Raw genomic sequence first — 26,533 nt, 5'->3', positions numbered from 1 at the left:
GCTCAGCGTCGTGCTGCCCGTTATCCCGCAGAAGTGGGGTCAGCCCTCTCCGTTCCTGTCCTCTGGATGATCCCTTTTATCGCTGACCCAGCCAAGACTTCTTGCGGTGTCTTATGGGTTAAGGTGGCATAAGGCAAACGCACAATAGGCGGTGTTATTCTAATGGAGTATGAAGTATATCTGGAAGGGCCTTATCAAGATCAGGAATTAGCTCACTAGAGCACTGAATTGTGGAGTGACAGTCCCGCCGGCTTGCTTCCGGATCTTTGTTTATTTACCATTTAAAAAGCCTGGATGGCAGCCAGCTGCTGGCTCCGTGAGCAGGCACGGGAACAAGATGTCTACGTTGGCAAAGGACTCTGCAAGCTGAGTTATAGGGACAAACAAGTGGAGGGGACAGTACCTAAATTTCAGCTCTCAAACCATTCCTCAGTCACACAGCCACCCCACAAACCACACGTTCACAGCTCTGCCTGCGCACACCACACAGAGACCACAGGCAGAACTTGGCCCAGCACAGCTTGTCTCAGGTCACAGCTCTACAAAACCAAACCCCAGACTGGCAGAACCCCTCGTTACCCACCCTGCTTGGTCAAGAAAGACAAGGGTAGACTAGGAGCAGCCACCGGAGATCTGTGGGGAGCCTTGGCTGTGCCGAGGTGGGAGCTGCAGATCAAGCCCCAGCAGCTCAGCTCAGTACAGTGGGGAGAGGGGTCGAGGTGAGAAACTAACGGAGAGCTGCAGGACGCGCCGCGCTCCCTCGGGGGCACGACGGCAATCGTGCCGCGTCCTCCAGCATGTCTCTTGGAAACGGCCTTTCCCGTGTATTTCATGGTTATTTCTGAAGTCATGAGCATTGACTGCCTTTGTAATCTTTTCTAGAGTGATAGTCGTCCTGTCGCTATGGAAAATACAATGGCAGTAAGGACTGGGGGGGTTATGATGAGTGGAAAGTGTGAAAGGAATACAAACTGGCCTCTGACACGGAGTAAATAACGCGTTCTCTAGCCAGGAGCATCCTCTGAGACCCATGCACTCAGTAGAAAGTGAATTACATGTAAGTACTACACCAAAATTGAGAATAATCAGATGAAAATAACACCCTCAGAGGAGCGTGTCTACCCAGGAGTATCCTCTACCCACCCACTTTGTACAAAGTGCATTATATGGCAAGTAAGTGTCATACCAAGATGGAGAATGCTGTGACATCGCCCACGGCACTGGATTCTCCTTTTGCCTCTCGTGGTGACCAAAGACTGCAGGGTTAATAAATTCTTTCTCCACTCCCAAGTGTGCCATCAGCTTTTTTTCTTTCTCGTCCTCGGGGAGTTTGCCAGAGGAAGCGTGTGTCAAAGCAGACTCGGACACTGTGATTCAATTCTTCAGTCGAGGGCGTGCTCTTCTGAAACAGGCTTTCTCCTTCTCCGAGCCTGCTCCCAGTACCTAAGGTAGCATATGACTGCACATGCCTACAGGGAAAATGGGTTGGGAGATACACTGAACATAGTCGACTCAAGGTTTTATGGCAAGTCGCTAAAGATTTTTTAAAGGTTAAAAGCGGCAAGCGAAGCAGGGAATTGTCTGAGCCAGTGCTAAAGGTTTCTAATTAGGAAAGAAAGCACTGGAATAAAGGAAAATGAGCCTGGCAGGTGGCAGAAGAAGACAGGCTGATAGCCAAGTGGTTCAATACTTTGTTCAGAAAAGCAAGTGTCAGACGCCATGGGGGTGGCAAAAATCCCATTTAATTTAAAGCTAAGTTGCATCGAAGCAAACCAGAGCGCCAAAGAACAGAGGTAGAGAGGAATCCTGCTGTGCCGAGTAAGAAGAGAAGTGTCTAAGGTGGGATCTGCTACAGTGCCTTTTCCCTAGGCATTTACAGGACCCTGTGAAACGCGTTTGCTTCAGGAACACCTCCTGTCTAAGTTGCAACACGAGCTAAATGCCGTTGGACTTGCACCAGCTCCCCGAGGACCGACAGCCCAAGATAGCAAGGCGGCTTTTCTGGGAGGTTGTGTTGCACCAACATGGAAAAGGCTGGATTTGGAGCCTGTTCTCCCCTCCTGTTCTGACACCGAGAGTGCCAGGGCGTTCAGGTGGGCTTACCGAATGGTTGCATGTAAGAGGGGAGAAGAAGAAACTGTAATAAAAATCCGTCCAATCTTGCTTCCCTTTGTCAACAGGAAAAATCAAAGCATTGACCTTTTCTAAATGATTTCGACTTGACTTAATGATCATTTACAGGATGCTAATTAAAGAGTTAGAGCATTACCTGAAGTGGTAGAGCAGGGTCAGCTTCCTGAAGCAATGAAACCAGTCAATATCCAAATAATTGCCTGACTGCACACCAGTAACTCAATATGGTATATCCGTGCTGAAAAGCTAGCACGGAATCAGAGAGATTTAAAACGGAAAGGAAGACAAACCTTCCAAGGCCAGCAGAAATCATGGTTTTATCAAAACTTGTAGCTCTTAAATAAATGAAGCAGAGATGTTTACTGAACGTCCAGCAGTGAGTCCGTTCGGTCAGAGCCAGCAGATGGCAGTAAAGTTGGGGAATAACGAAGATTAAACCTGTAATTGGGAAACAGCGGGCTCGCATTTTGATTCAGAGACTCATCACCGTGTTCCAGGATTTAAAAGGTGGCTACAGAGGATGGAGACTCCCTTTTCACAAGGAGTCCCATGGAAAAGACAAGGGGTAATGGATACAAGTTACTCCTGGGGAGATTCTGATTGGACACAAGAGGAAATTTTTTCACAATGAGAACAATCAGCCTTTGGAATAACCTCCCCAGGGAAATGGGAGATTCCTGAACATTGGACACTTTTAAGACTCGGGTGGACAAGGTGCTGGGACATCTTGTCGAGACCGTGCCTTGGCCAAGAAAGGTTGGACCAAATGATCCTTGAGGTCTCTTCCAACCTGGTGTTCTATTATCCTATGGCTTCACCCTAACCTGGTGCCATACTGCTTGCGGTTCGATTAGAAAGGCACGATTTCTTGGAACGCTGTATTTTTCTTATGCCTCCTGCCTTTCTCCATAGGTTCTTTGGACGTGCAGGAAATGCCAACATATCTGTACAGTAAATTTCTGTTTTCACGATTAAACCCTACAAATAAGATTCCCTAGAGAAGACTGGCAAGCAAGTCTTTGCCAAGACGATCATGGATAGGATCGTGCACAAGCTGCTGAAAGTCAGCTCCCCCTCACCAAAGGCCCCATAACTGGTGGGTGTGATCCAGCAACTGAACAATGGCTCATGGAGAAAGGGAAGACTACAGCCAGCTGATAGGCAGCCAGTTGGAGTAACCCAGAGCCCGTTTGCCCACAGTAACGTCTGGTCAGCATTTGGATTAGAAAATTGAATATGGCAAAGAAGAACCACCCCGGGACCTTGAGTGAGGGTTGTGGTCAAGGCCCGGGCCGTGCGCTGTAACACCAAGCAAAACCTTGTAGGGCAGAGTATCGTGCAGTCCTGCGTGACGTGAGCCGAACGGAACGTCTGGCATCAGGGTCTGCCTTAGCTGTGATGCCACCTTGCAACAACTGAGCGCTCCCCACCGGGGCGTTGCGGGACGTGACTCTCATCTGTCACGCTGAGCGGGATGAAGCGTGGGAGCACAAGTCTGCAGGGAGTCCTGGGTCATCGCCATCACATTATATCCTTAAGAAATGTGTTAAGCTCTATTCCAAAACTAGTTTGTTCTCCTCCTCTTCCCCCATCAATGTCCTCTGATTGTCACCTGTAGCATCCCATAGGCTGCACTCTGCTCCAGCTACGACATACACCGTCATCGTATAAACTGCAACGAACATAAACACAACTATTATTATATAATATAGAAAATATAGAATTAATATAAGTGCAATTGAAATAAAAAGGTCTAAATATAAATAATAAAATGTCCAGTTCACATTGGAAGCAGGTTGACATTTTTAACAGGAAATGGCTTCTAACAAGTGGAAAATTAATTCCAAGTTCTTCAAAATCTAAAACTTTTTCAGCAGGTAAAACTTTTCAAAGAAACTTTTTCAATGAAAACAGAAACATTAATTTCACTGAAAAGTTTTCTCAGGGGAAAGCCACTTAATCGCAAGCTACATGTAACACCTAGAGGAAATATCATCCTTAGCTGAGTCACCAGCAACCACAAAGACTCCTGGATTTTACATTCTGGGCCTGTCCCTGCTGAGAGTGAGACATCCCTCATGTCACGCCCTCGGAGGGTTTCAATTAAACCAACCTCGCACAGTTTGCGAGGCTGAACTTAATGTCATGGCTTCTGCCTCATACCCTAGAGGGATACGTGTTCTCTGAAGACACTTCAACAAGATCCTTTGGTAAGTCTCAATTTGTTTGAATTTCTCCTTGAAATGTGCTATTGTTCCCTTTCCTCTCCTATTCACAACCGTCACCGTTTTAGAATCGCGGAAGAATCTACGTGGGAAGAAGGTCGTTGAGTCTCACTCCCTGCTTAGAGCAGGGCTAACTTCAAAGTTTGATAAAGTCGCTCAGATTTTCTTGTAGAGCTGAGAAAAATAATAAAATCCTGTAACTGGGACAACCAAAAAGCTCATTGAATAGCAAGGGAGTTCTTTGTCATGGCATTTCTTTAAGCCAGAGCCGAAGGCATTCATTGACACGCAGTGATTTATACAGTACTACCTAGGTCCCTTCCAACTGAAACTATTCCATTCTATTCTATTCTATTCTATTCCATCCTATTTTGTCCTATTCTGTCCTACTTGGCCCCTGTAAAGAACTGGCATCTTCATGTGATTCTTGTTCCTCTTTTGTATGAAGTATGACTACCACTTTGCATCGTGCGTGTATGACGTGTAAGTCGCAGCGTACGCAGCAGTAATGTGCCGAGACACCCAGCCGGGTATTTACTGCCAGTAGTGACTTGCCCCTGTTTAATGCCTTGACAGCTGGTAGCAGGTTCTGTTCACTGTCTGGTGGGGAGGTGGCTTTGCCTTGCCAGGTGCTTTCTGAAGATAATTTGAGGATGAGCAGGCCTCTGGAGAAGAGTTAAAAGTGAACACCAGATTAAGGTACGAATCAGCATAAGCACAAGGACAGGTTGGACGGAGAATGGATGGAGAGCAGCCCTGAGGAGAAGGACTTGGGGGTGCTGGGCGATGAGAAGCTCACCATGAGCCGGCACCGTGCGCTGGCAGCCCAGAAAGCCAACCGTGTCCTGGGCTGCATCCAGAGCAGCGTGGGCAGCAGGGTGAGGGAGGGGATTCTGCCCCTCTGCTCTGCTCTGTGAGACCCTCCTGCAGTGCTGCATTCAGCTCTGGGGTACCCAAAATAAGAAGGACATGGAGCTGCTGGAGCGGGTCCAGAGGAGGCCACAAAGGTGATCCGAGGGCTGGAGCACCTCTGCTCTGGAGACAGGCTGAGAGAGAAGGCTCTGGGGAGACCTTCCAGCACCTTCCAGTACCTAAAGGGCTACAAGAAAGCTGGAGAAGGGCTTTGGACATGGGTGTGTAGTGACAGGACACGGGGCAATGGCTTTAAACTGAAAGAGGGGAGATTTAGATTAGATATAAGGAAGAAGTTTTTTACATTGAAGGTGCTGAGGCACTGGACCAGGTTGCCCAGAGAAGCTGTGGCTGCCCCATCCCTGGAAGTGTTCCAGGCCAGGCTGGATGGGGCTCTGGGCAACCTGGTGTAGTAGAGGGTGTCCCTGCCCATGGCAGGGGGGTTGGAACTGGATGATCTTTGAGGTCCCTTCCAACCCAAACTGTTCTGTGATTCTATGATAATCATGGAAACTGTTGTGGGATTGAGCTACAAGGTTTGCACTTCAATAAGATCTGCTTGAGGGTAACTTGACAGTGCTGTGAAAGCAACTGGGACAAGGATTTTGAATGAACAGTAAATTCTGGCCTCAAGGTTGTACAAGTGGCTGGACAGCTGCAGGAAATGAGTATGGAAACCTTCTGGTTTCAATGTACATTTGTATGTAAACTGAGTAAATATATTTGTTCAATTTCTGTCCACGCAGAGCCAGTCAAGTCTTCTGACACAATAAGGAGCAAGAGCCAGACTGTTCCTGACTTGGGAAGGAATGGGGAGGGAAGGAGCAGAGCTGGAATGGAAAGGTTGCGGAGAGAGCCCGGCAGGGCTGTACTTCCTCACCCTGCTGTTCACTGGGGAGGATGGCATCTGCTTCCCACTGGCACAATCCTCCAGGAAGCAGCTCCCAAGTGTGCTCTCAAGTACAGCAGCAGCAAGCCTGGTCTTCCCGTGCTGCTGCAGAGGCAAGGGCCGTGGCTGTGGCCGCTCCTGTGCACACACGGAATGTGTCGTCAGCATCCGAAGGTGGGAAATGCTTCATTTCCTTAACTTTACTTCGGTGCTTTTCTGCTGTAAAGGATGATCTGAGAGTGGCTGGTGAGCAGCAAGGCATGGCATTCCAGCGGGTGAGGGAATCTACACAGGGGTGTAGGACCATCTCCCCAACATCCATCCTTTCCAGTACAGGATTCACGGATAGCGAAGCTGTTCCGCCAGTGAGCTCCAGCAAGCAGGATGGAAGCTGGTGAAACAGGATGTTGGGAGCCTTCAATGACCAGCTTTAGTCAGATGCTCCTTGGTTTTCCTTCCGAGAGCACAAATCCAAGGGCCTCTAGGAAAGTTGTTGCTCCCCTGAGGGTGCAGTTCTCCATATGAATTTATTACATCACAATATTTTCATCAAGATTTACGCTTTCACTTGGAAAAAATGTTATCTAGAAAAAGCAGTATCTAAATGTTCTCTGTGAAAAGAAGACACAGGGATCACATGAAGAACCACCCTTAGTCTCTGGAAAAAGCAGTGTGGATGGGTTCGGTTGCTCGAACAGGGTACATGGCCACGTGCTTGACCACGTACTTTCATCTGGGGTGACCTACTATTTCTGAGACAACTCCAAGAGACTGGCAGATGTTACACAGGATCTACAGGAGACCTTCCCCCTTCTGAGGAGGCACCTGAAGGCTAGAAGGAAGACCTAGGTGATATAAGATGGCTCTAGATGTTCCCGTTTAGGCATCCCACCAGTAAACTCTGTGTACTAAATAGCTTTTCCATTCCATCAGGAGAAGGTCTTCAGGAATCAGTTTGCTTCTTTCAGAAATGAACAATTTGGCAGTAATTCAGGCTCAGTGCTGGGCCCTGGTGCTGCTTCTAGACTGTCGGGCTTCAACCAGGCAGCACACTGCAGCCAGCCACCTGAGACCACTGTCACAGTCTCTCTGGCCACCACAGGGCAGTCGAGTTCAGATGGCCACCTAGGAGACTGAGGGCTGGCCTGGGCGTTTATTGCTCCACCCTGGAGGTACTTGTAGGAACCCCACTCACTGCTCTGGGCTGTTTGACCTTTCGCTGCAGCCACGACCCAGACCCTTGGACCTGAGCTGAAGAGCAGGTCAGCTCCCAGAGACCCAGGCAGGTAGGAGCTAGAGGGAAAACGAAATGGCTGGAAACAGAGGAGGGGAAGGGGAGAGCAAGAATGGCAGAACTTCCCTCTGTGTGAATGCCATGACACCTCCATCCGGTAACTACCACACCCTGCTATGTCCTAGAGCTATTTTTCTCTGATGACACTTCTGTGCTGACTCATCCCAGCACTCGGCTGGTGACACACTCCTATGAACCACCACGCAAAATGGCCCCCATACACATGCTTTGTCTCTAAACCCACTGTTTCTCCTTTGAAGCACAAAAGGAGCCTGGCAAGCTTTCTGTAGGGCAGGGGGGTTGGAACTGGAGGCCTGTGAGGTCCCTTCCAGCCCAAACCATTCCATGATGCTGTGGTTCATACTGGCTGGGTCCGTGCCAGGAGCTGCTGAGCGCTGCTGCTGCACGTCCCTTTTCAGTGACCTGCTGTTCCTGAACACGTCATGTGTGCAAAACCACATCCGTTTAGCTCTCGAAGGCTGTGGAATTTTTCTTGCTTCTAAAGAAATCTGGAGCTAATTAATTTGGACTGGCAATGTCATTTGGCCGTAGCGGTTATCTGAGAGTTTGATGTGAAAGACAATATCTTAAGAATCTTCCACCTAAAATCAGGTCAGGTTGGTGAATGACAACATCATACAGGTCCATTTCAGATGTCACCTGCCATCTCTTCTTTTGTTACCTCTGTTTTGGAAACGTTTCTTTCTCCACTGGTATTCGAAGACCTGGTTTTATCCCAGAGCACCTGGCAAAGAAGAGGATGATCTCAAGAAAACCCATAAATGTTTTCTTCTGCTATTCCTTTGGTGCTCCGCTCTGTGGGGCAGGGATTCTGTCTTTAGACTGTACTTACCAGAGCAGCATCCTGCTTCATGACAGCAGCGCGGAGGTGCTACAGTCAGACAAATATCAAACGTTGTTTTTCCTCTAGTCTGAGTAAAATAAGAACAAACAGCAGCACATCAAGTGCTTTACTAAATCTCTTAATTCATTTCTGGTGCATATACTATAAAAATATGGTACATTATCAACAGCAACAACAAGGCTCAAGTACAGATAAGGTCAGATACAGGGAACAAATCCAGAAATAATTGCGATACAGACATCTCCTACTCAGGGTCTGCAAATCATCAATATCAGCCTGCCCCAAAGGGGTTATAACACAGCTGATGAGAACGGAAAATAATATAAAAACAGACAGCAAAATAATAATTACAACCAAATCCATTTGAACCTGAGGTGACTTCGTTCCAGTGGAGGACTCTGATTAAACTGAAGCGACAGCATTTGGGGTAAAAAAAAAAAAAAAACAACAAAACAACACAAATACAAAACTGATTACTACCCCAAGACAGAAATAATATATTGTACGTCTGTGAGATACTCTTCTGGACAAGCAGATCAGTCTGGTTTTATTCAAGCTCATGGGGAGATGAGGCTGAGACTTCTCTACTAAATGAACATAGTCTCTTGCATCTTCAATACCCCTTTTATACAAATCCCACTAAAGGCTGCCAGGAGAAGAAAAATCACACCCCAAACTTCATGAACAACTTCAGTGCAACCTCTCACATTCCCTGTTTTATCCATGAATTTTTGCACTTGCGCATACGGAATCAAAAAGATTATCTGCATTGCAAATTACTGCAAAATCAAGTCCGGTGTAAATGAAAAGTGATGTCCCAAACTGGTCATTGGTGTTGTTTAGACAAGACCCAAATCCAACTTTTGACGCCGCTGCTTGAGCCTATGCCTGGGCGCACACACTGATATAATTGGGTGGTATTACAGCATTAAGCAAATTCCAAATAAAAGTAATAATAAATACTTTGTCCATATATGGAGAGGTTAGAGGCTTAATGGAGATCTTGGAAGACATAGCTGAAGAGTGATCAGAGTGATGGCCTATCTTCTTTCATAAAGGTCTCTTCACAGAAAATAACACAGAAGTAAACAGGAATTATGTCTTGTTTTGTTGAAGAAGCAGAGCCTCCTGGAGTTATCTGCAAATGGAAAAGGCAAAAGGTAATACAAGTAGAGTATCTTACTGAAGTTCAACCTGCTGTGAGTGTCCTGTGAGTAAAGAGAGGGCACCCGTATTCCATGAGGACCACGGCAAGACGTGCCATGTCTCAGGATGGAGGGGTCGTAGTGCATGTATGACTAACGAGCTGCTCAGTGACACATGCACTAGTTCTGGTACAGGATGGGACATGATGTCTTCAGCATGGCTGGTGATGGCCTCCTGGGAGAGGGATCCCGAGGAGCGAATAAACACGCTTTGGTGCTCTACCAGTAGCACCAGGTGTGGATGGGAAGGTTTTCTCTGGATGGCTGCTCACTGCCATTCCTAGTCCAAATCGGACAACTGTTCTCCTGGTTTCCTTCAAATCCCAAACCAAATAACGCAGCCTGCCTGTCTCCTGTCACTTCACCAGGTCACTGTCACTCCACCTGGGCAGTAGTTATGGGGAGTCACCTCCAGCTCCACCCAGCCATGTGCTTGTTTCACATCATGGCATGCGTGTGGGGTCACTTCAGTCCACAGCTGGGGGACTCCTACGATTAAGTGATGAATTTTCTTGGAGGAAAAGCAGCAGGACCCACTAGTTGCTCTGGCAGGCAGCTCTGCCGAAGCTGCTGGGTATTCAGACATGCTCTGCTCAGCACAGCGTGCACGGGCGGCAGGGAGCGCGACGTGTTATCTGGCGTGACTGCGACTGCTGGCTGGTCGAATTTGTGGTGGCAACTTCAGTGCTCAGTTTGGGATACGCTTCCCTGCACCTCCTCTGAGAAGTGCAAACGTATTCCATGGAAATACAAGCACGGCTGAAAAGGGCTTACCCTGTGTGTCAGCAGGACGGCAGGGTCTGTCTTACAAGACGTCACATTTCACCGCCAAGAGGATGATGACGATGATGAGCAGAATCACTGCAGCGAAGGACAAGACAACAGCAACGTAGAACCAGTGTGAGTTCTCTGAGCAGGTCACTGCCAAAGGGACAAGAGAGAGGGGTGTCACCACGGGTGGAAGCAAGTCAACTTTTGTTTGAGTAGTGAGACGACGCAAAGCCCTTTGAGCCGGGCCTTCGGCAGGAACGCGTTTCCCTGTGTGCTACGGATGGAGCGCCTGCGGAAAGTGAAGAGCAAGTTTATGAGGATGTGCTCGGTGAGCTGCAGATGCAACTGAAAACATTTCTTTTTTCTTTTTTTTTCAGCTAAACATACCTGGAGAGGCTAAATCTTGCTTTGGAAATTGTTTTTTTAACTAAAAAACAAATTCCTAAAAACTGAAAAGCTATGAATCCTGGCATTTTAGTTATTAAGTGAAAAAAAAAACCTTCATATATTTATGTATGCATGTAGGTTTATATGTATATAAGCCTGTACATATGTATGTTTATATGTGAAATCACGTTTGCAGTGTCAGAAGAACCCTCTGCTCTGCCAGTCCTAGTTTTTATCTTCACAGCTGGTGAGAAGATGCCTAAAAATGTGACCTCTCACCCTCCGTGGCAGTGCACAGCGTTGCCAGCACTGCTGCCTCAAAACTGCCATGGACTTTGCCTGCAACTCCCGCACAGCTCTGCCAGTGCTTCTCGCTCTGGAATACACCTGCCTTTCCCCTGGAGAATGGCTTCAAACAGTCGTGCTATCGTGGGTTATCTTTCTGAGGCTGCACAGTTGAAGGAAATCCTGAAGTTCACGTGCAGGATTTAAAAAAAGATTTTATAGGTAATTCAAAATTCTAGAGACTCTTTTTCCAGATTATCATCCTTGTTAAGCACAAAAAAAAGAAACACGTGTTTAATTAGTTGTTAAATCCCTGTCTTCATCATTTTCTGCTCCAACTGCATTCCTGTCCAGGATCTCTGTGTTCTTCTGAACCCCATTCCTTAACACTTTCCAGGCTGATCTGCATGGTAAAAAAAAACCCAATCTAACCCAGAATTAGAACAAACAGCTGCCTGCGGTGATTTTAAAGAGGTTTCAGTGAAGAATGTGAAGGGACAGAGCTCGCCAAGAGCACTTCTCCATATATAGTATATATGGATACGGATATTCCTCGGCCAAAATTCTGAAAACCTGCGAATACGGACCGTGTAGGCAGAACCAGAGACAGGAAGGGAGGAGCTGAGGACTGGGGAATAAAAAAAGGCACTCAGCAAACAGAGGGGCCGATGGCGACAGAGCAGAACTGCAGTGCTGACCAGACTTTTCACGCTGCAGCCCAGTCCCGGTTTGCTGGCACAGAATTTGAGGGATTGCGATGAAGCCGGTGAATTGGATTTGCCTTCGCAGCGGCGGGACGGAGCTCCCCCCTTGGCCCGCTCTCTTCTCGGCCTGACCACCACTTTTACTCAGAAAAGACATCTGAAGCTTTTGGTTTCTTTTTCCTTGTGGTAAAGGCCAAACGAACCCACCAATGGAAATATTTGTTCTCACTTAGCATTTTCTGCAGCTAACATTTTTTCTATAAATATCTTGTTTTCACACATTGCACGAATGTATAATACTTTTTTTTTTCCTTCTCTTCTTCATTCTCACCTCATACATGAGAGTTAAAACTGATATCCAATATATTATTTCACTTTGCAAAACAAAATTTACTTTCAGGATTGGTTATACAGTTTGAGAAAAGACTTTAATGTATCTTAAAATTTTCTTTTAAGACAGGCACAAGATATCTGAAGATGTCAAATAACTATTCAAAACCTAATTTCTGCTCCCTAGCCATTGCTTTATAAAAATAACTCCATTTCTGTGCTTTAAATAGTGTTGCTGACCTGTTCATTCACCCCAAGTGCATTTGGAAATGAAAAACAATACACATAAATTGTTGCCAAAAAGAGCAGAAGAGTTTGTGAGTGTCTCCACTGCAAAATAAATTTTAACCACGTGTTCCGAGCAACTCCTCAGGAGTGGGGAGCAGGGCAAAATGGATTGAAATCACCTGCAGCAAAGATCGAAAGCGATATTATGCCATTCCCTGGAAAAGTGTGCTACTTGGCTGCTGAACGGGTGGGGAGCTGCTGTGCTTTGTGTGATCTGCTCACCAGAGGTGTGAAATGGCAGTTTGTCCTGCTGCCAGGTCCTGGTTCTCCAGTGGACCACACTGCCCGCATGGTGCATGTTCATTCGCTTCTGGGATCCTGCTGGGATGAACTAACTGGTTCTTTCTCACAAGAAAGCTGGTTGTATTTCAGAGAACCATTCCCCCGAGGCATGTGCAGACATGGGCGCTGTCAAATTTTACTCCTTCTGCCCAGAAGTGTTCTCCAGCAGCATCCCCAGCGAACATTCCCATGGTCCATGTGAGACCTCCTGTTACGTTCCCAGCAGCACATTGCAGTGTATTCTGTGCCATGCTTTCAAAAAAACGGTACTTTGGTGAGGTGCAACACAGCCTTTTAAATCCAGGCATTTCTGAACCAAAACTCCACAAGGGAACAAGTCCCGCTTGGTGGGGCCCCAAAGGAGGTGGGCAGCCAGGGGCTATGCCGCGCAGAAACCGCTAGTTTGCCCCAGCATGGCTTGTGCTGAGGAGCGTGGGCACAAATCCATCTGCACCAACGGGCCATAGGGCCACCCGTTGCTGCCGGGTGCAATCCACACCGGCAGCACAGGCTTAAGGGAAAGGCTCCCTAGGTTGAGCCCCAGAAGCAAGGGACACCAACGCTGCGCATCTTCACAGGCTTAGCTGGAGCTGAGCGACAAACAGGTTTAGTGCAAACCTGGAGACCTGTGACTCCACCTGCCAGCTCTGCAAACGCTGCCACCAGCAGCCGTCAGGCACCCCCGGGGCAAACCAGCAGCTGGGAAAGGTTTGTCCATCTTACCAACAGCTCTTTGGGCATCCAGCCATCAGCAACTCCTCCACGACATTTAAATATGCAATTATGATGGCATGCAAAGAGGATAAAATAAAATGGGAAAACGCGAGGTGTCCTGCAGCGCTGCAGTACCTGTGGGTGTAGCCCTGGGCGTGCTGGCAGGTCTGTCAGATCTCCGCTTCACGTTCAGCTCGGCGTACGCCACTGGGTCATCTGTAGAGACAAAAACGCTTCAATGAGACAACCCGCCCGAGGCTGCCCTCGCCCTGCTCACTGCGCCCGGCGTCAGACCTCCTCCGAGGAAACGGGAAGGACAAGGACACGCAGAGGAGGTGGTTTTGCCAAAACGGAATTACTAGAAGAGTCCAGGCAAATAATCGTCCTGCTGTGCAGTTTTTCACAGAAATACAAAAACTGTTATTAGGGCATTAAATTTTAGAAAATTAATTAAAAAAAAAAAAATCTGTAGGTTATCACACACTGAACTGCTCTATTGTTAATTCTGGTTTTATCTTAACTGGTCCATATTTATACACACAGGTATGCATTCTGTCAATCTTTAAGCAGAAGTTAATCAAGGGCAAGTATTTTAGGTTAAATTTCTTTTTTTTTTCTATGTACTTCTTAATAAACTTTTCTTCCTGGGGAATTCAGATCTCGCCCATGGGCAGGACGCACACTTTTTTCCTACTGTTTCTCCTTTCACAAAGGGAAGCCCGGTTCCTGCTGGAACAAAGCTATGCTGCACCGTGCGTGCGGAGAGCAGACAAGCACGTTTCAATTGCTTTCAAATTAAACACAACATTTCTAACAATTCACAGTAAAGCATCAAATGCAAAACATCATGCAAAATATAAACATAATTATTTTCATTCCATCTACCAATTATTATTCCTCAAGTTCATTCTTCCAAGTGTTTAAACAAGGTTTTAATTAACGGTTGGTAAGCACCACTGCAGACAGAGCGCAGATTTTCAGTACAAACCATTAACTCAACTTTCTCTAGGAAAAGGGGAAAGAAAAGCCTGTCTGCAGTTAATTCCCAGCCAGAATAGGCCAAAAGCAGCTTTTTTTTTGTCTTTTTATCCTTTTTCTTTACTCACAGAAGATAGAAAGGTGGGGGGAAAAAACTTAACAGCAGACTATCTGAATCTTTCTTGCCTTGCTCATTTGTGGCCGTTCTCGCTTGCCAGCAGAGGCCCTGTCCCCTTCACACCAGCGCCCCGGAGAGATGCTTTCCAAGAGGGAGGACTGTTGGGAGGGAAGCTCTCCGTCCTCGATGCAGAGCTGGCACAACCGCTCGGACTGCAGCAGCCCTCATCTCCGCCGAGCCGAGACACCCGTTCCTCCGGGATTGGAAATGCCCGCTGCACAAGCGGAGGCAAGGGAGCAGCAGGTCTGTCACTGTGAACGTTCATGCTGCTTGTTATAAAGAGGTCTGGAAACCACAGGGGACAACTGATCTTCCTCCAGCCACTGCTTGCTTCTCCGTTTCTTCCCAGTGTTACTTGTCACGCTCCTTCATGACTATCTTCCCGTTTGTCAGCTGCTCATCAGGGTAAAGATCTTCCCAGACCATCCTTCTTATCCGATGTATGTTTTTAGGATTTATTTTGCAAAAACAGCTCCTCTATCCTTACACTTGATGTGATGCCTTTACACACGCCAGGGAGCAGTCTTTGTGGGGTGCTTGTGCCCCAGGGTGTGCACCCGTTTCCTCTCAAAACCCCCTAGAATCTCCAGCCCGCTCGGAGATACTGGCCTACAGAAATTATACCTGACTGAGACACGGCTGCACTGAAAGAACTGCCTTGAGAAAGGGCAAATTCAGGCAAAATAAACCATGGCTTTTCTGTCAGTGGGAGACGTGCCCTCCACATGCCAAAGCACTGACTCCTGTGCCTGAAGCCCGTGGCAAAGCACTCCAGAACTTTTGGTAGCCCTGTCTCGCGTCAGGCTTTCAGAAGTGACACGAGCAGATGTAGCAGGGGTGCTGGAAACTCCCTGTTCTCAGGGTGGGTTCTCCCAGGGCATGGTCTTACCTGCCAGACTGCACGTTCCCTGCCCTCCCAGCATAACCAGGGCAGAATTCCCATCTGTCACACTGTCATCAGGGGTGTTCCATCACCAGGGCGGATTCGCTAACAACAGTGCCCGCTGGGCTGGGAAAGGAATTAGCAGGAGGATTTTGAGCAGCAGCCAGTCATTTCCAAGAGGGTGGCTTGCTCAGATTGCTTCGCTTTAACACCAGGAGCTGAGCATTGCTCTCCTCATCTCTGGAGGCTTGGCCTGCACTTGTTATGCATGGACGCTTACGCTGGCCATCCCCACCACTGCAGAGCTGTTTCACCATCTCTGTGAAAGCAGCACATCCTTTGGCTATTAGTAGTTCAGTGGCAAGTGCTCTGGTGTAAGCAAAAAGCAGGTGGGCAGTGCTTTCAAACTCATATGCCTTTGAGTATAAAGGAAGCCCAGCAGACATTTCGCTGCCCAGAGGGTCTTTACGGCACTATTGGCCCAAATCAGCAACAGGGTGCAATCAGAAAAGCTCACGGGGACGAGGTATCAGCAGGAAGATGGCCACAGGCGTGATAAGGTGGGGAACGACCCTGTAACTCCGTTTCTCCTCCATCTTGTGATATTAAATCCGCAGATGAGCTGTCAGAGCGGGAGGGAGAGGGAAAGCAACAAGCGATGGGACACGTGTGACTGATCCCATCGTTTCTCGGTAGTTGTGGCGGCAGAAGGAAGAAGCTGGTTTTATATCAACTGCAACACACCGCCTTGTAGGCTGCCTGCTTTGCATGTCATGCCTCGTTTCCCAGGAGCTACTTACATCCAATTTGCTTGCTGATATTTTATGAAATAAGGTGGGGTTTTTTTTCTTAAGAGAGAAAACGAACAGATTTTTCCCTGAAGAGCCATGGGGAAGATGAGCAAAGGCAAACTTTAGCAGTGCAAAATGCAGGACAAAGTCCAGCAACGTGGAGATTAAAAGCTTCATCCACCACACGCGAAAACTGAAGGAAGTAGAAGGGGGCTCAAGGGAGAGAGGCAGGTGCAGGCTAGCCAGGGGATGGGCACGGTGGCCACGGGGAAGCAGACCAAGCTGAGAGCTCGGTACGGCGGTAAGAGCACAAACTGTGAAGGCTGTAACTCGGCAGAACGCTCAGGGGCAGGGCAGTATGGAACCCCTTTTCTTTGCTGGCCCAGGCTGTTATTCCTGTCCTGCAGGAGCAACTTTGGCTTTTTCCGAGTCTCGCTGTGTCAATGATCCGATGTAAAATATGCAGGAAGTAAGAGAGCAACTGCCTCCTTTGTGCTTTTTCAGGCAGGTGGGTGGTAGCCAACTTGACCGCTCTGAACCCACTGCAGCACGGCAAACACCAGGCCAAGAAAAGCAACCTCCTAAGGGTGCCAGAGCTGCTGAGATCTGCCTCAGACTTGGCAAAAATGTTGGTTCTAAAGTGCCCTTAGCACCGGGCATTACCAGATCCCCGTTGTGTTGAACGCAGCATCTTTCTCGCGCAGCAGCTGAGCCAGAGCAGTTAACAGCGTTTGGCAGGAGACGAGGACCACAGTTTCCTGCAGTCATGCTCTCAGCTATGAAAGCAACGGAGCACATGCAGAAATCGAAGATAGACACCGTTAAGAATGCATAATGGAAATTTATATATATAAGAGCATGGAAAAGGTATTAATTCTACAGATGATAGGTGTTTTTTTCACTATATCGCGCTAGGACACACTGGCTAATATTAATAGGTGGCAAATTCAAGATCGATTTAAAGTATTTCTTCATGCAGGATATTAGAATCAGCCTGTAGAAGTCATTGGTTTAGAATTTTTCAAGTAAAGTGTTTTTAAGACACCAAAAGAGATGCAAGATTCACAGAAGTGGCAAGAATATTGGTATTACGATTGAAAAGATTTTTTTTAAAGATTATGACAGGGTAAACTTTCGTACTCTAAAGAGCAAGAAAAAACATTTTGCCTGAAATTTTGTTACTTAACTAGCCTCATAATTTGCCATCAAAAAAGTTTTAGGCACTGTCTTCCCAAGCACCTCATACTGACGACGTTCAGAGGTATGTTATTGGGTTAGAGGGCTCTCAGGGTAACTCAGAGCAGCAATTTCTAAACATAATTCACCCAAATGTATTAAAAGCTGTGTGAAAGCACTTTAATCTATAAAATATAACTTGAAATCTAAAGGAGAGTCTCAGGTGAAGTAAGTACTTAAAACTATAAAATATAGCTGGAAATGTAAAGGATAGTCTCAGGTGAGGGAACAAAAGAAAAATTAGCTGGAACAGACTTTGATGCTCTCAAGTTTTGAAACATTTTGTCGAGAAGGTTATACTGGGCATGTGTGTGCATCTCTGGTAAGCACTGGTGGGGCAGTTCTGTACTGGGGTGCCAAAGGCTGTCCTGGCAGTGCAGCTCTGGTCACCCAGCCTAAGGGGCAAATGGAGTTACACGTGGAAGACAGAGACATCGTACCTGTACGGATGCTTTTAGTGCTGTGCCCCAAGGAGTGAATCTACAAAACTTATTTTTGTAGAAGAAATGTTGCTTTGCTAGCATATTCAGGATACTGTGACCTCTGGGCATCATAATTTTAAATAAGTTTCCCACGCTGAATTGTCTTATAACTAGTAAAGACCTATTTTTTTATCAGAATCTAAGAAACATAACTTGATACTTCTGTTTTAAAAACATGAATTATTTCCTACTTATATCTATTTATAGCTCTTTTGCACTTTATTTATTGAAAATAAATTTTTAAAGTAATGCAGTTTTATAGTTGAAGACATCAGTAGGTCACACACAAATGTACAACTAACAGTTTTCAAAATTACTGAAACTTCTATTGATTCTCCACTTGTATTTTTCTCAGTATATAACTTTCAGAAAAGAAATAATGAGACAGAGCCAGAGAGAAAAAGAAAGGAGAAAAAGAAAGAAAGAAAAGAAAGAAAGAAAACAGAGAGAGAGAAAGAGATAGAAAGAGAGATAAAGGAAAGGTAAACAGGTCTCTCATTTCACAATTTAAAAATATTTCTGGTGTCTAAGAAAATGAATCAAATTAAATATGTAGTGCAGGAGAGAGAAGTCCATCCAGTGTCATCAGTGTGCTGTAACTGCCAATAATCCATGTTAATATCTTCAATGCCTGATCATGAATGTGTTTCTGAAACAGCACATTTCAGCCATGCTACTGAAATTCAGAGTAAGATTTGGAAGGTCATTCTCTACTTCTGCGGGCATTGAGTTTGCCTTCAATTGATAAACATGAATTTGCCAAGCAAATAGGCATATAATAAACAGAGGTGGATATTAACAGTTATAAAAATGTTTTCAACATGACTTCAGCTTCTTATGAATGCTTCCATTTAAGAGAGAAGGAAAGTTTAAAGAATGTGTCACTGAGCAAAGGACAAGCAAGCCGTACCAAGATGACGATTTTTTACCTGTATCTGAAGCCCGTGGAGCAAACTGCACTCTTTCCTTGGACGACACCGCTGCATAAACCACCTCGCTTGCCATTTTGAACAGGCGCTTTCAGATCTGCAATCAAAATGGACTCGTTGGCCTTATGACATCCTTTCTGGCCTCCTCCCACCCATCACACCACAGCAGGTCAGCAGAAATGTTTACATGTCTGTAAAACGGAAGGAAGCGAGATGCTTTTTTTTTTTTCTTCCAAATGTAAATTCTCACCTTGCAGCTTTTGATAAACAGTTCTTAATTCTTAGCCCCTTCTGTTGGTGGATGTTCTATTAAAAACAGTACAGCTGCGATTTTTACCAGTGTTCTCATAAGTTTTGACCTTCAAACCAACCGGGCACTACGCCGAATTTCAGCAGAAAACTCGGGCCGTGATTGTCAGATCGCTTCGGTTTGTGACCATCACATCACTTCCTCCTTAACTCCGTTCGCTGGGGGCTCAAACCAGCAAGCAATGAGGAGGGGAGGAACAGAGGGAATATCTGACATTGCTGAAACATCTCATTTCAAGACTTGAGAGAAAATTTTTCAGTATTTTTAATTATTTTTTATTCATTTCATACCGAATAACATTAATTTTTAAAGTTGGAGTTGAAACAAAACGTTGCTGTTAGGTCAACTTTCTTTTATCTTCAGATTTTCCTCCACGTAGAAATTTCTACATTTTTTGGTTTTATAGTAACTTAAAATGATAGCAAAATTTTGAATTCTTCTCCCAGAGGAATTTCTGCTCTTCAACCAGCACCAGCCCGTGTGCTAATTCTGATATCCGAGGGGCATTAGTACGCTCAGGCTTAAGCCAGAGCTGAGTCTGACCTGTGACTGCTCTGCATGTTGGTCATCAAATGTTCTTATTAAAGGCAGACAACACAGGTCATTTTTTCCCCTACAGGAGAGGTGCTGGTTCAAGATGAAGTCAAGGGAATTGTCATGGTGGTAAGCCAAGAAGTGCAATGTTTTGCCCTCTTGAGACCAGCCGTGGAAGAAGAACAAACAACACTCTGCCTTTTTCAGCTCATATCGCTACCCTCTTTTGAGAAGGTGTAGTGGAGGGTTTCCCTGCCCATGGCAGGGGGGTTGGAACTGGATGATCTTTGAGGCCCCTTCCAGCCCAAACCGTTCTGTGATTCTGTGATTCTATGAGAAGGGGCTGCCACCATCTCGGTAACTCAAAAGCTCTGCATAATGCCCTCTTCTTCCAGGGAAAGGTATGAGGCGAGATGACTTGCTGCTGTCTGTCTTACCTGCAAAGGCCGAGCTCCCTCTGCAGTCTGCCAGACAATGTGCTTTGAAGAGAGGGAGAGGAAAGGTTAAGGCAAAGGGAACTGATTTTTTATTCTATGGAGTAGAATTTGGAGTAAATATCAGCTACTCAGCCTTACTGGAGGATTTGCTGAAAACTGTCAAGTTCAAACTGGAAAAACAACGATAATCATGGAGATGACTTCCCAGAAAGAGGAAAAAAAAAAAGAAGAAAAAAAAAAGAAAGGCAGAAAACCAGCTGTTTCAGAAACAAAAAGATGAAACTGAACGTCCCTAGTCACGACAGTGCCTGTCGTGTTGTGGTCAGATCCAGAGCCCTTCTCTTCCCCTGGAGGGTGCGGAGTGGTGCTGAACAGGGCTCGGCAGGCACGGCCAGGCCCCAGAATGCTGCAGCGACCTCCATCTCCCCAGAGCTGCCAGGGTGACAGCATACTTTTTCCAACTGTTCTATTAGTTTTTTTGGATTCTGCACTTGTTTGGGGGTGAAGTTCCAAAACACTTGAGGTGTCAACCATCCTAAGCATTTGCCCGTGTTCTCCCACACTGGAACTCTAGTTATACAGCCACTGAGAACTATCCAGCCTCAGGGCACAGGTCCCTGTGAGATACTTTTAAATAGTTGTTTAAACCCAAACAAGACCTGAAACACCTGCGGGAGACACAGCAGTAAGACCGTGCTGGCTCGGACACTCCCGGAATATTCAGAATCCTCAAAGGCTGTTGTAATTAGCCTGAACGAGAAAGGGGGAGTGAAAGAACAGGGGAAAGGGATTCTCCCTTGTTTTCCCCATAGATTGGGCACGATTACTAATACATTCTGAGAGGTGTCACCCGAGATACGGGCGTGAGGCCAATGCCACGTACCACCTCGTGGCCGGCTTACCGTATCGTAAGTCGATGTTACACAGAACAGCAAAATGAGAGCCCTGATCCCTCCCCCAGTGATGACCAACAGGACTGCATGGAATACACAGGGCACGGAAGGATTTACACAACACCTCCACATGAACAACCACAACATTATGACCGGCGACTATTTAACAAATACAATAAACACCTACGACAAATCTCTTTTAACACACTCTGGTCGGATCTGTCGTCATCCCAACCCTTCGTGCCCCGCGTTGGGTGCCAAAAAGGGACTGCCGTGGTTCAGCCCCCTCGGTGGGATGGGGAGGAGAAAACTGGAAGGAAAAGGGTAAAACCGGTGGGTTGAGATAAGGACACTTGAAAAGGGCAGCCCAAAAAGCGAGAAGGGATAATAATAACAATAATACCAATAAAAGAACAATACAAAACAACTAGTACAGCTGCCCACCACGTGGAACCCGGGACCCAGCCTGCTCACGGTCTGCGATGCCCCTCCCCTGGCCAGCTCCCCCAGGATATATTCTGAGCACGATGTCATATGGTATCAAATATCCCCCTGGCTAGTTTGGGTCAACCGTGTCCCTCTCCAGCTTCCTGCAAAAAAGTAACTCCACTCCAGCCAAACCCAGGACGTCATGTGGCGGGATCGTGCAGAAACAAGCTACTCGAGGCATAACCTAACAGCTGCTATGCAACCACACGAAAAGGCAAGCAAAGACGCCTCCTCCTCACTTCTCTGGGGACACAACTTGTTTTATTAGCATAGTATTAGCATTTTTATAGCCCTGTGACAGCTCTCATTTGTAAGACACACCAGTTCATCCACGGTGAAACAGGTAACACAGAATAACTTTTCTACTTGGACAAAAAAGCTACTGACTCTGCCCTCGCATAGTGTATTTGGAAGAAAACTCACAATTTAGTGTCAAATGACGCTCCATTCACCCAGAAGAATTTGTTTCCTCTTCTGCGCAGCCCAATCCAGAAGTCTGTCATGCGTATTCGACACATTATAAATTTCTAGACAAAACAGAATAAATGACATATGCCTATTAGATTTTTTTAATTGATTATTATTATATTGCTTTTCGTATAAACTGCATCGCAGAACATCCAAATGGTGGACTTTATCTTTTCCCATAGGTCACTGATGTTTTACTGCTGTCCTGTTTCAGCCCAGCCATCAACCAAACACCACACGGCTGATTCTGCACAGGCTGCCTTGACTCTTGGGTCACTCTCATTCCTTGGATGTCAGTTACATTGAGTCTCTATCAAATTTAAGTTACGCACATCAAATCAACCGACTTCCCAACTTTCACACTTTTACTCTTGACATTAATCGTATCATAAGTGTGTGAGTTCGTTCTGTTTCCTTGTTCCTTATATTCCTGACCGTAAAGCCAGCTGGGACTACCTAAACCCAAACTCGGGACGTCTGACAGCGCACACATAGTTTACCACCTGCAGTATGAGTAAAACAAAGACTTTCTCCGTTCTTTCCTTACAATCCTACCATCGTGTCTGAAAACACATTTGCTATAGAGCTATTTTCTTCTGTTTTCCTCAGCCACACAGAACATCCTGAGCTGGTAGGACACTACAGGAGATTTAAAGAACGCAGTAAAAAGATAAACGGTTTGAAAACGACAAAAACCACAGGTAAGACCTACTGCACAAACTGGGTATTTTTAATACCGTGGGTCCCAGCATCACATCCCAGACGCAGCCAGTCTTCACCTTTTGTGGAAACAGAAAAATTGACTCTTTTGCACAAATTAGCAACACATTTCTGTTTCTCAGTTGATCAGTAAACCATTTGGTTATGCTAAAGCAAGCACTCTTCAAAAGAACTGTGTCCTTAAGGAGTATCAAGAAGATAAAACACGTAGATGCGCCCCAGTGGCCTGTAAACTCAAAGCTAGTTTAGAGTTATATTTAGTGCGGGAATTGCTGTTGACTGGACTTCTGGGTACCCTAAGGAGGGAACGAACGTCAAGAGGGTGTGAGGAGACAGGACTGGCTAAATTGCCTAACTTAAAATACACACATAAATTGCCAGTTAAAAAAAAAAACCCACCGCACCTTCTTCATTAATAATGAGGAGTCACAACTCCATTTTTATGTTCTTTCAGACTTTACTTTTAATTTACACATAGTTTGCCTTTTAAATTTCTGAAACACCCTCTAAGGTAAAACCCAGAACTTCTACAGTGGATTTTAGCGAACGGGCCGCGTGGCACTGAAAAAGTCTGGAGGTTGCACCGACTCGCGGCAAACCAGTCTGCCACGCAGGGTGTTGGGCTTCCGGCTGAGCGAGGGAAGAAGCGATGGAGTTACAGGCACAGTGAGGGCAGCAGGCGTAACACCCGATTCAAGGTGCGGGACACCTTACCAGCTCTTGGTGGCTATCAATCACTGCAAGGGAAGCTCCGCAGTCAGAACAGGACTGGTGACTGGAATTCCAATCTGCCAGGGCTCCTGAAGGGTAGTAACACTTCCTCTGGTAGTACAGCCAGTCATCAGGGCATGGCTCCAGCTGTGGTAATCTAGGTGGATCTTTTGTTCGAACGAAGAAATGGAGAGAACGTTACTTACTCATCATTATGTATTTAAAATACAATTATATACACATCTACAAATTCTAGAACTGCTTCCTCCAGTTTAAAAATATCTGCGACTTGCAGTGAATTAAGCAAGAGATGGGTGAACATAATACAACTGAAGAATTTGGCTGTCTTTGTTTTTTCTGGATATATTGGCTACGGCATGTCCAGTAATCCCCGATACGTGCTCACATGCTTGGCATGTGCCAGCAAACAGGCTCGGGCAGGTGCAGGTGCAAAGCTCTAGCTACACCAGAGACACCAAGGGCAAGAAGGTCAGGGCAGAAGGCCCTTTGACAGAGAGTGCAAACATAGACGCGAGTTATCTGTGGTGAAGCAGCTAAAACGTGACCTTAAACAGCTTCTGCTTCAAAGTACTCAGCTGTAAAAGTAACTCCCCAGGCCAGAGCTAAGTCAAGTTACGGAGCCAGTACTGCCTCCCCAACTCTGCTCGTGCCTTTGTCATTCCTCAGCGTTTTGCCATGCTGAAGCACAATGAAATCCTGCAGAGGTTTAAAAAAAAATTGAGTCAGTTGAGTGCTACCAGAAACAGCTGTCAAAGGACACTGTAGTTTCACTTTTCTGGATTCTAATCCCTGTGTAACAGCAGCCACAATGGGAGGATGGGGCTGAAAACCAGTGGAAATACCTCTTACCCCTCAGCAATGAAGAGAGAGCATAACAAAAGAGAGAGATACAGCATCTCTCTTTCCAGAACTAGTTTTTTTAAAATAAATTCACTCACTTAAGGTGACCCACCTTAAGAGTGAAATCGTAGTAACTGTGATGATGATTCCTGTCATTCTTTTCCAGAAAGAGGTGTAAACGCATATCAAGGGATGTCATTTTCGTGGACTTGTGCAAGGCGTTTGACACTGTCCCACATGACATCCTTGCCTCTAAAATGGAGGGACACGGATTTGACAGATGGACCACTCGGTGGACAAAGAACTGGCTGGATGGTCGCACTCAAAGAGTTGTGGTCAATGGTGCGATGTCTACATGGAGACCATTGTCAAGCGGTGTCCCTCAGGGGGCTGTTCTGGGTCCAGTGCTGTTCAACATCTTTGTCAGCGACATGGATGACGGCATTGAGTGCACCCTCGGTAAGTTTGCCGATGACACCAAGCTGCGTGGTGCCGTGGACTCACTTGAGGGAAGAGATGCCATCCAGAGGGACCTTGATAGGCTTGAGAAATGGGCCAGTGCCAACTGCATGAGCTTCAACAAGTCAAAATGCAAGGTCCTTCACCTGGGTCGGGCCAATCCTAGGCACAAATACAAACTGGGCTCAGAGTGGGTTGAGAGCAGCCCTGAAGAGAAGGATTTGGGGTGTTTATAGATGAGAAGCTCGACATGAGCCGGCAGTGCGCTCATGCGGCCCAGAAGGCCAACCACATCCTGGAATGTATCAAGAGAAGCGTGGTCAGCAGGTCGAGAGAGGTGATTCTCCCCCTTTACTCTGCTCTTGTGAGACCCCACCTCGAATACTGCGTCCAGTTCTGGTGTCCCCACCATAAGAGAGACATAGATTGTTGGAGCGTGTCCTCCAAGGGCTGGAGCACCTCTGCTACGAGGACAGGTTGCGGGAGCTGGGATTGTTCAGCCTTGAAAAGAGAAGACTTCAGTGGAACCTAATAGCTGCCTTCCAATACCTGACAGGAACCTACAGGAAGGCTGGGGAGGGACTTTTTACAAGAGTGTCCACTGACAGGACAAGGGGAAACTGGTTTAAGTTGAAGGAGAACAGATTTAGATGAGATCTTAGGAAAACATTCCTCAGTATGAGGTTGGTAAGACTTTGGAATAAATTGCCCAGAGAGGTTGTGGATGCCCCCTCCCTGGAGGTGTTCAAGGCCAGGCTGGACGGAGCCTTGAGTGGCCTGGTCTAGTTGAGAGGCGTCCCTGCCCATGACAGGAAGGGTGGATTAGATGATCTCTGAGGTCCCTTCCAGCCTGTGCCATTCTATGATTCTATGATTCTATGATGTAAGGAGAGAAAAAAATATTAAAAATGCACATCGGGGAATAAAGCACACGTAAGGAAGGCAAGACTCAGGTCAAAAAAACCCCAACCAAACCACGCAGAGATTACATTAACTTCATTACGATTTTCCACACACTCCACTGCGGAGCTTCTCAGACTCGACTTTCAAAGGTATTAAACTGCCAGATCCCACAGGAACACCCCAAGGATGCCCTTCCCCGAGCGCTCCTCGCTGCCGGCCGGGGGGCGGGCCCGGCCCCCCCCACCCCACCGCGCTCCCGCGTCGCTTCCCGTGACTCACCCCTCAGGCCTGAGGCCTCCCGCGAGCCGCCGCCGCCGCAGCACGTCCCGGCGCCACCTCGGGGAGAACCGGCCCTCGCCACCGCCCGGCCCCTCCATCGCCGCCGCGGCCCGGCCCCCGGCCCGTTGCATCTCGGCTTCTCTCGCGGCAGCCGCCTGTGGAGCAGCGGCGCGGGCTCGGGGCCCGGCCGGGACGGCGGTAAGGGGCGAGCCGGGACCCGGGCAGCGCCCGCCGGGGCAGGGGGGAGCGGGGCGGGCGGCGGCCGCAGACCCGCGGCCCGCAGCGCCGGGAGAAGGGCGCGGGGCGATGGCGCAGGCCGGGGCGTGTGCGCGCCTCTGGCCGTAGCCGCGGGGACGGGAGGGCCGAGAGGCTGATGAGCTCTCGCCGCAGGGCCGAGAGAGTTGGGGCTGCTCAGCCTGGAGCAGAGAAGGCTCCGGGGAGACCTTCCAGCACCTTCCAGTGCCTAAAGGGGCTACAGGAAAGCTGGAGAGGGGCTTTGGACACGGGCGTGGAGTGACAGGACACGGGGCAATGGCTTTAAACTGGAAGAGGGGAGATTTCGATGAGATCTAGGGAAGAAATTCGTCCCTCTGAGGGCGATGAGGCACTGGCACAGGCTGCCCGGAGAAGCTGTGGCTGCCCCATCCCTGGAAGTGTCCCAGGCCAGGTTGGATGGGGCTTTGAGCAACCTGGTGTAGGGGAGGGTGT

At 47.2% G+C, this 26,533-nt stretch overlaps 2 protein-coding genes and 1 long non-coding RNA gene across 3 annotated transcripts in view; 1 reads left to right on the top strand and 2 right to left on the bottom strand.

The window, feature by feature from the left end:
• The window catches only part of LOC104374622 (alpha-2-macroglobulin-like), a 416,004-nt gene that overhangs the window by 279,017 nt on the left and 110,454 nt on the right, over nucleotides 1–26,533 (top strand).
• On the bottom strand, nucleotides 8,552–18,903 carry LOC147528935 (uncharacterized). Its single transcript, XR_015222126.1, has 4 exons — nucleotides 18,762–18,903; nucleotides 13,420–13,500; nucleotides 10,298–10,444; nucleotides 8,552–9,456 (listed from the first exon to the last, which is right to left on the bottom strand). It is a non-coding gene; the product is annotated as an uncharacterized LOC147528935 (long non-coding RNA).
• On the bottom strand, nucleotides 21,161–25,956 carry LOC147528934 (C-type lectin domain family 2 member B-like). Its single transcript, XM_086609834.1, has 5 exons — nucleotides 25,826–25,956; nucleotides 24,283–24,368; nucleotides 23,327–23,490; nucleotides 21,848–21,951; nucleotides 21,161–21,245 (listed from the first exon to the last, which is right to left on the bottom strand). The coding sequence occupies exons 1-5, from the start codon at nucleotides 25,954–25,956 to the stop codon at nucleotides 21,161–21,163; spliced, it is 570 nt and encodes a 189-aa protein (XP_086465960.1).

This window comes from Tauraco erythrolophus, chromosome 4 (assembly GCF_009769465.1).
Source record: "Tauraco erythrolophus isolate bTauEry1 chromosome 4, bTauEry1.pri, whole genome shotgun sequence".
NCBI classification, from domain to species: domain Eukaryota; kingdom Metazoa; phylum Chordata; class Aves; order Musophagiformes; family Musophagidae; genus Tauraco; species Tauraco erythrolophus.
Note: the sequence above shows the minus strand (reverse complement) of the source record. Positions and strands in the feature narration are given on the sequence as shown.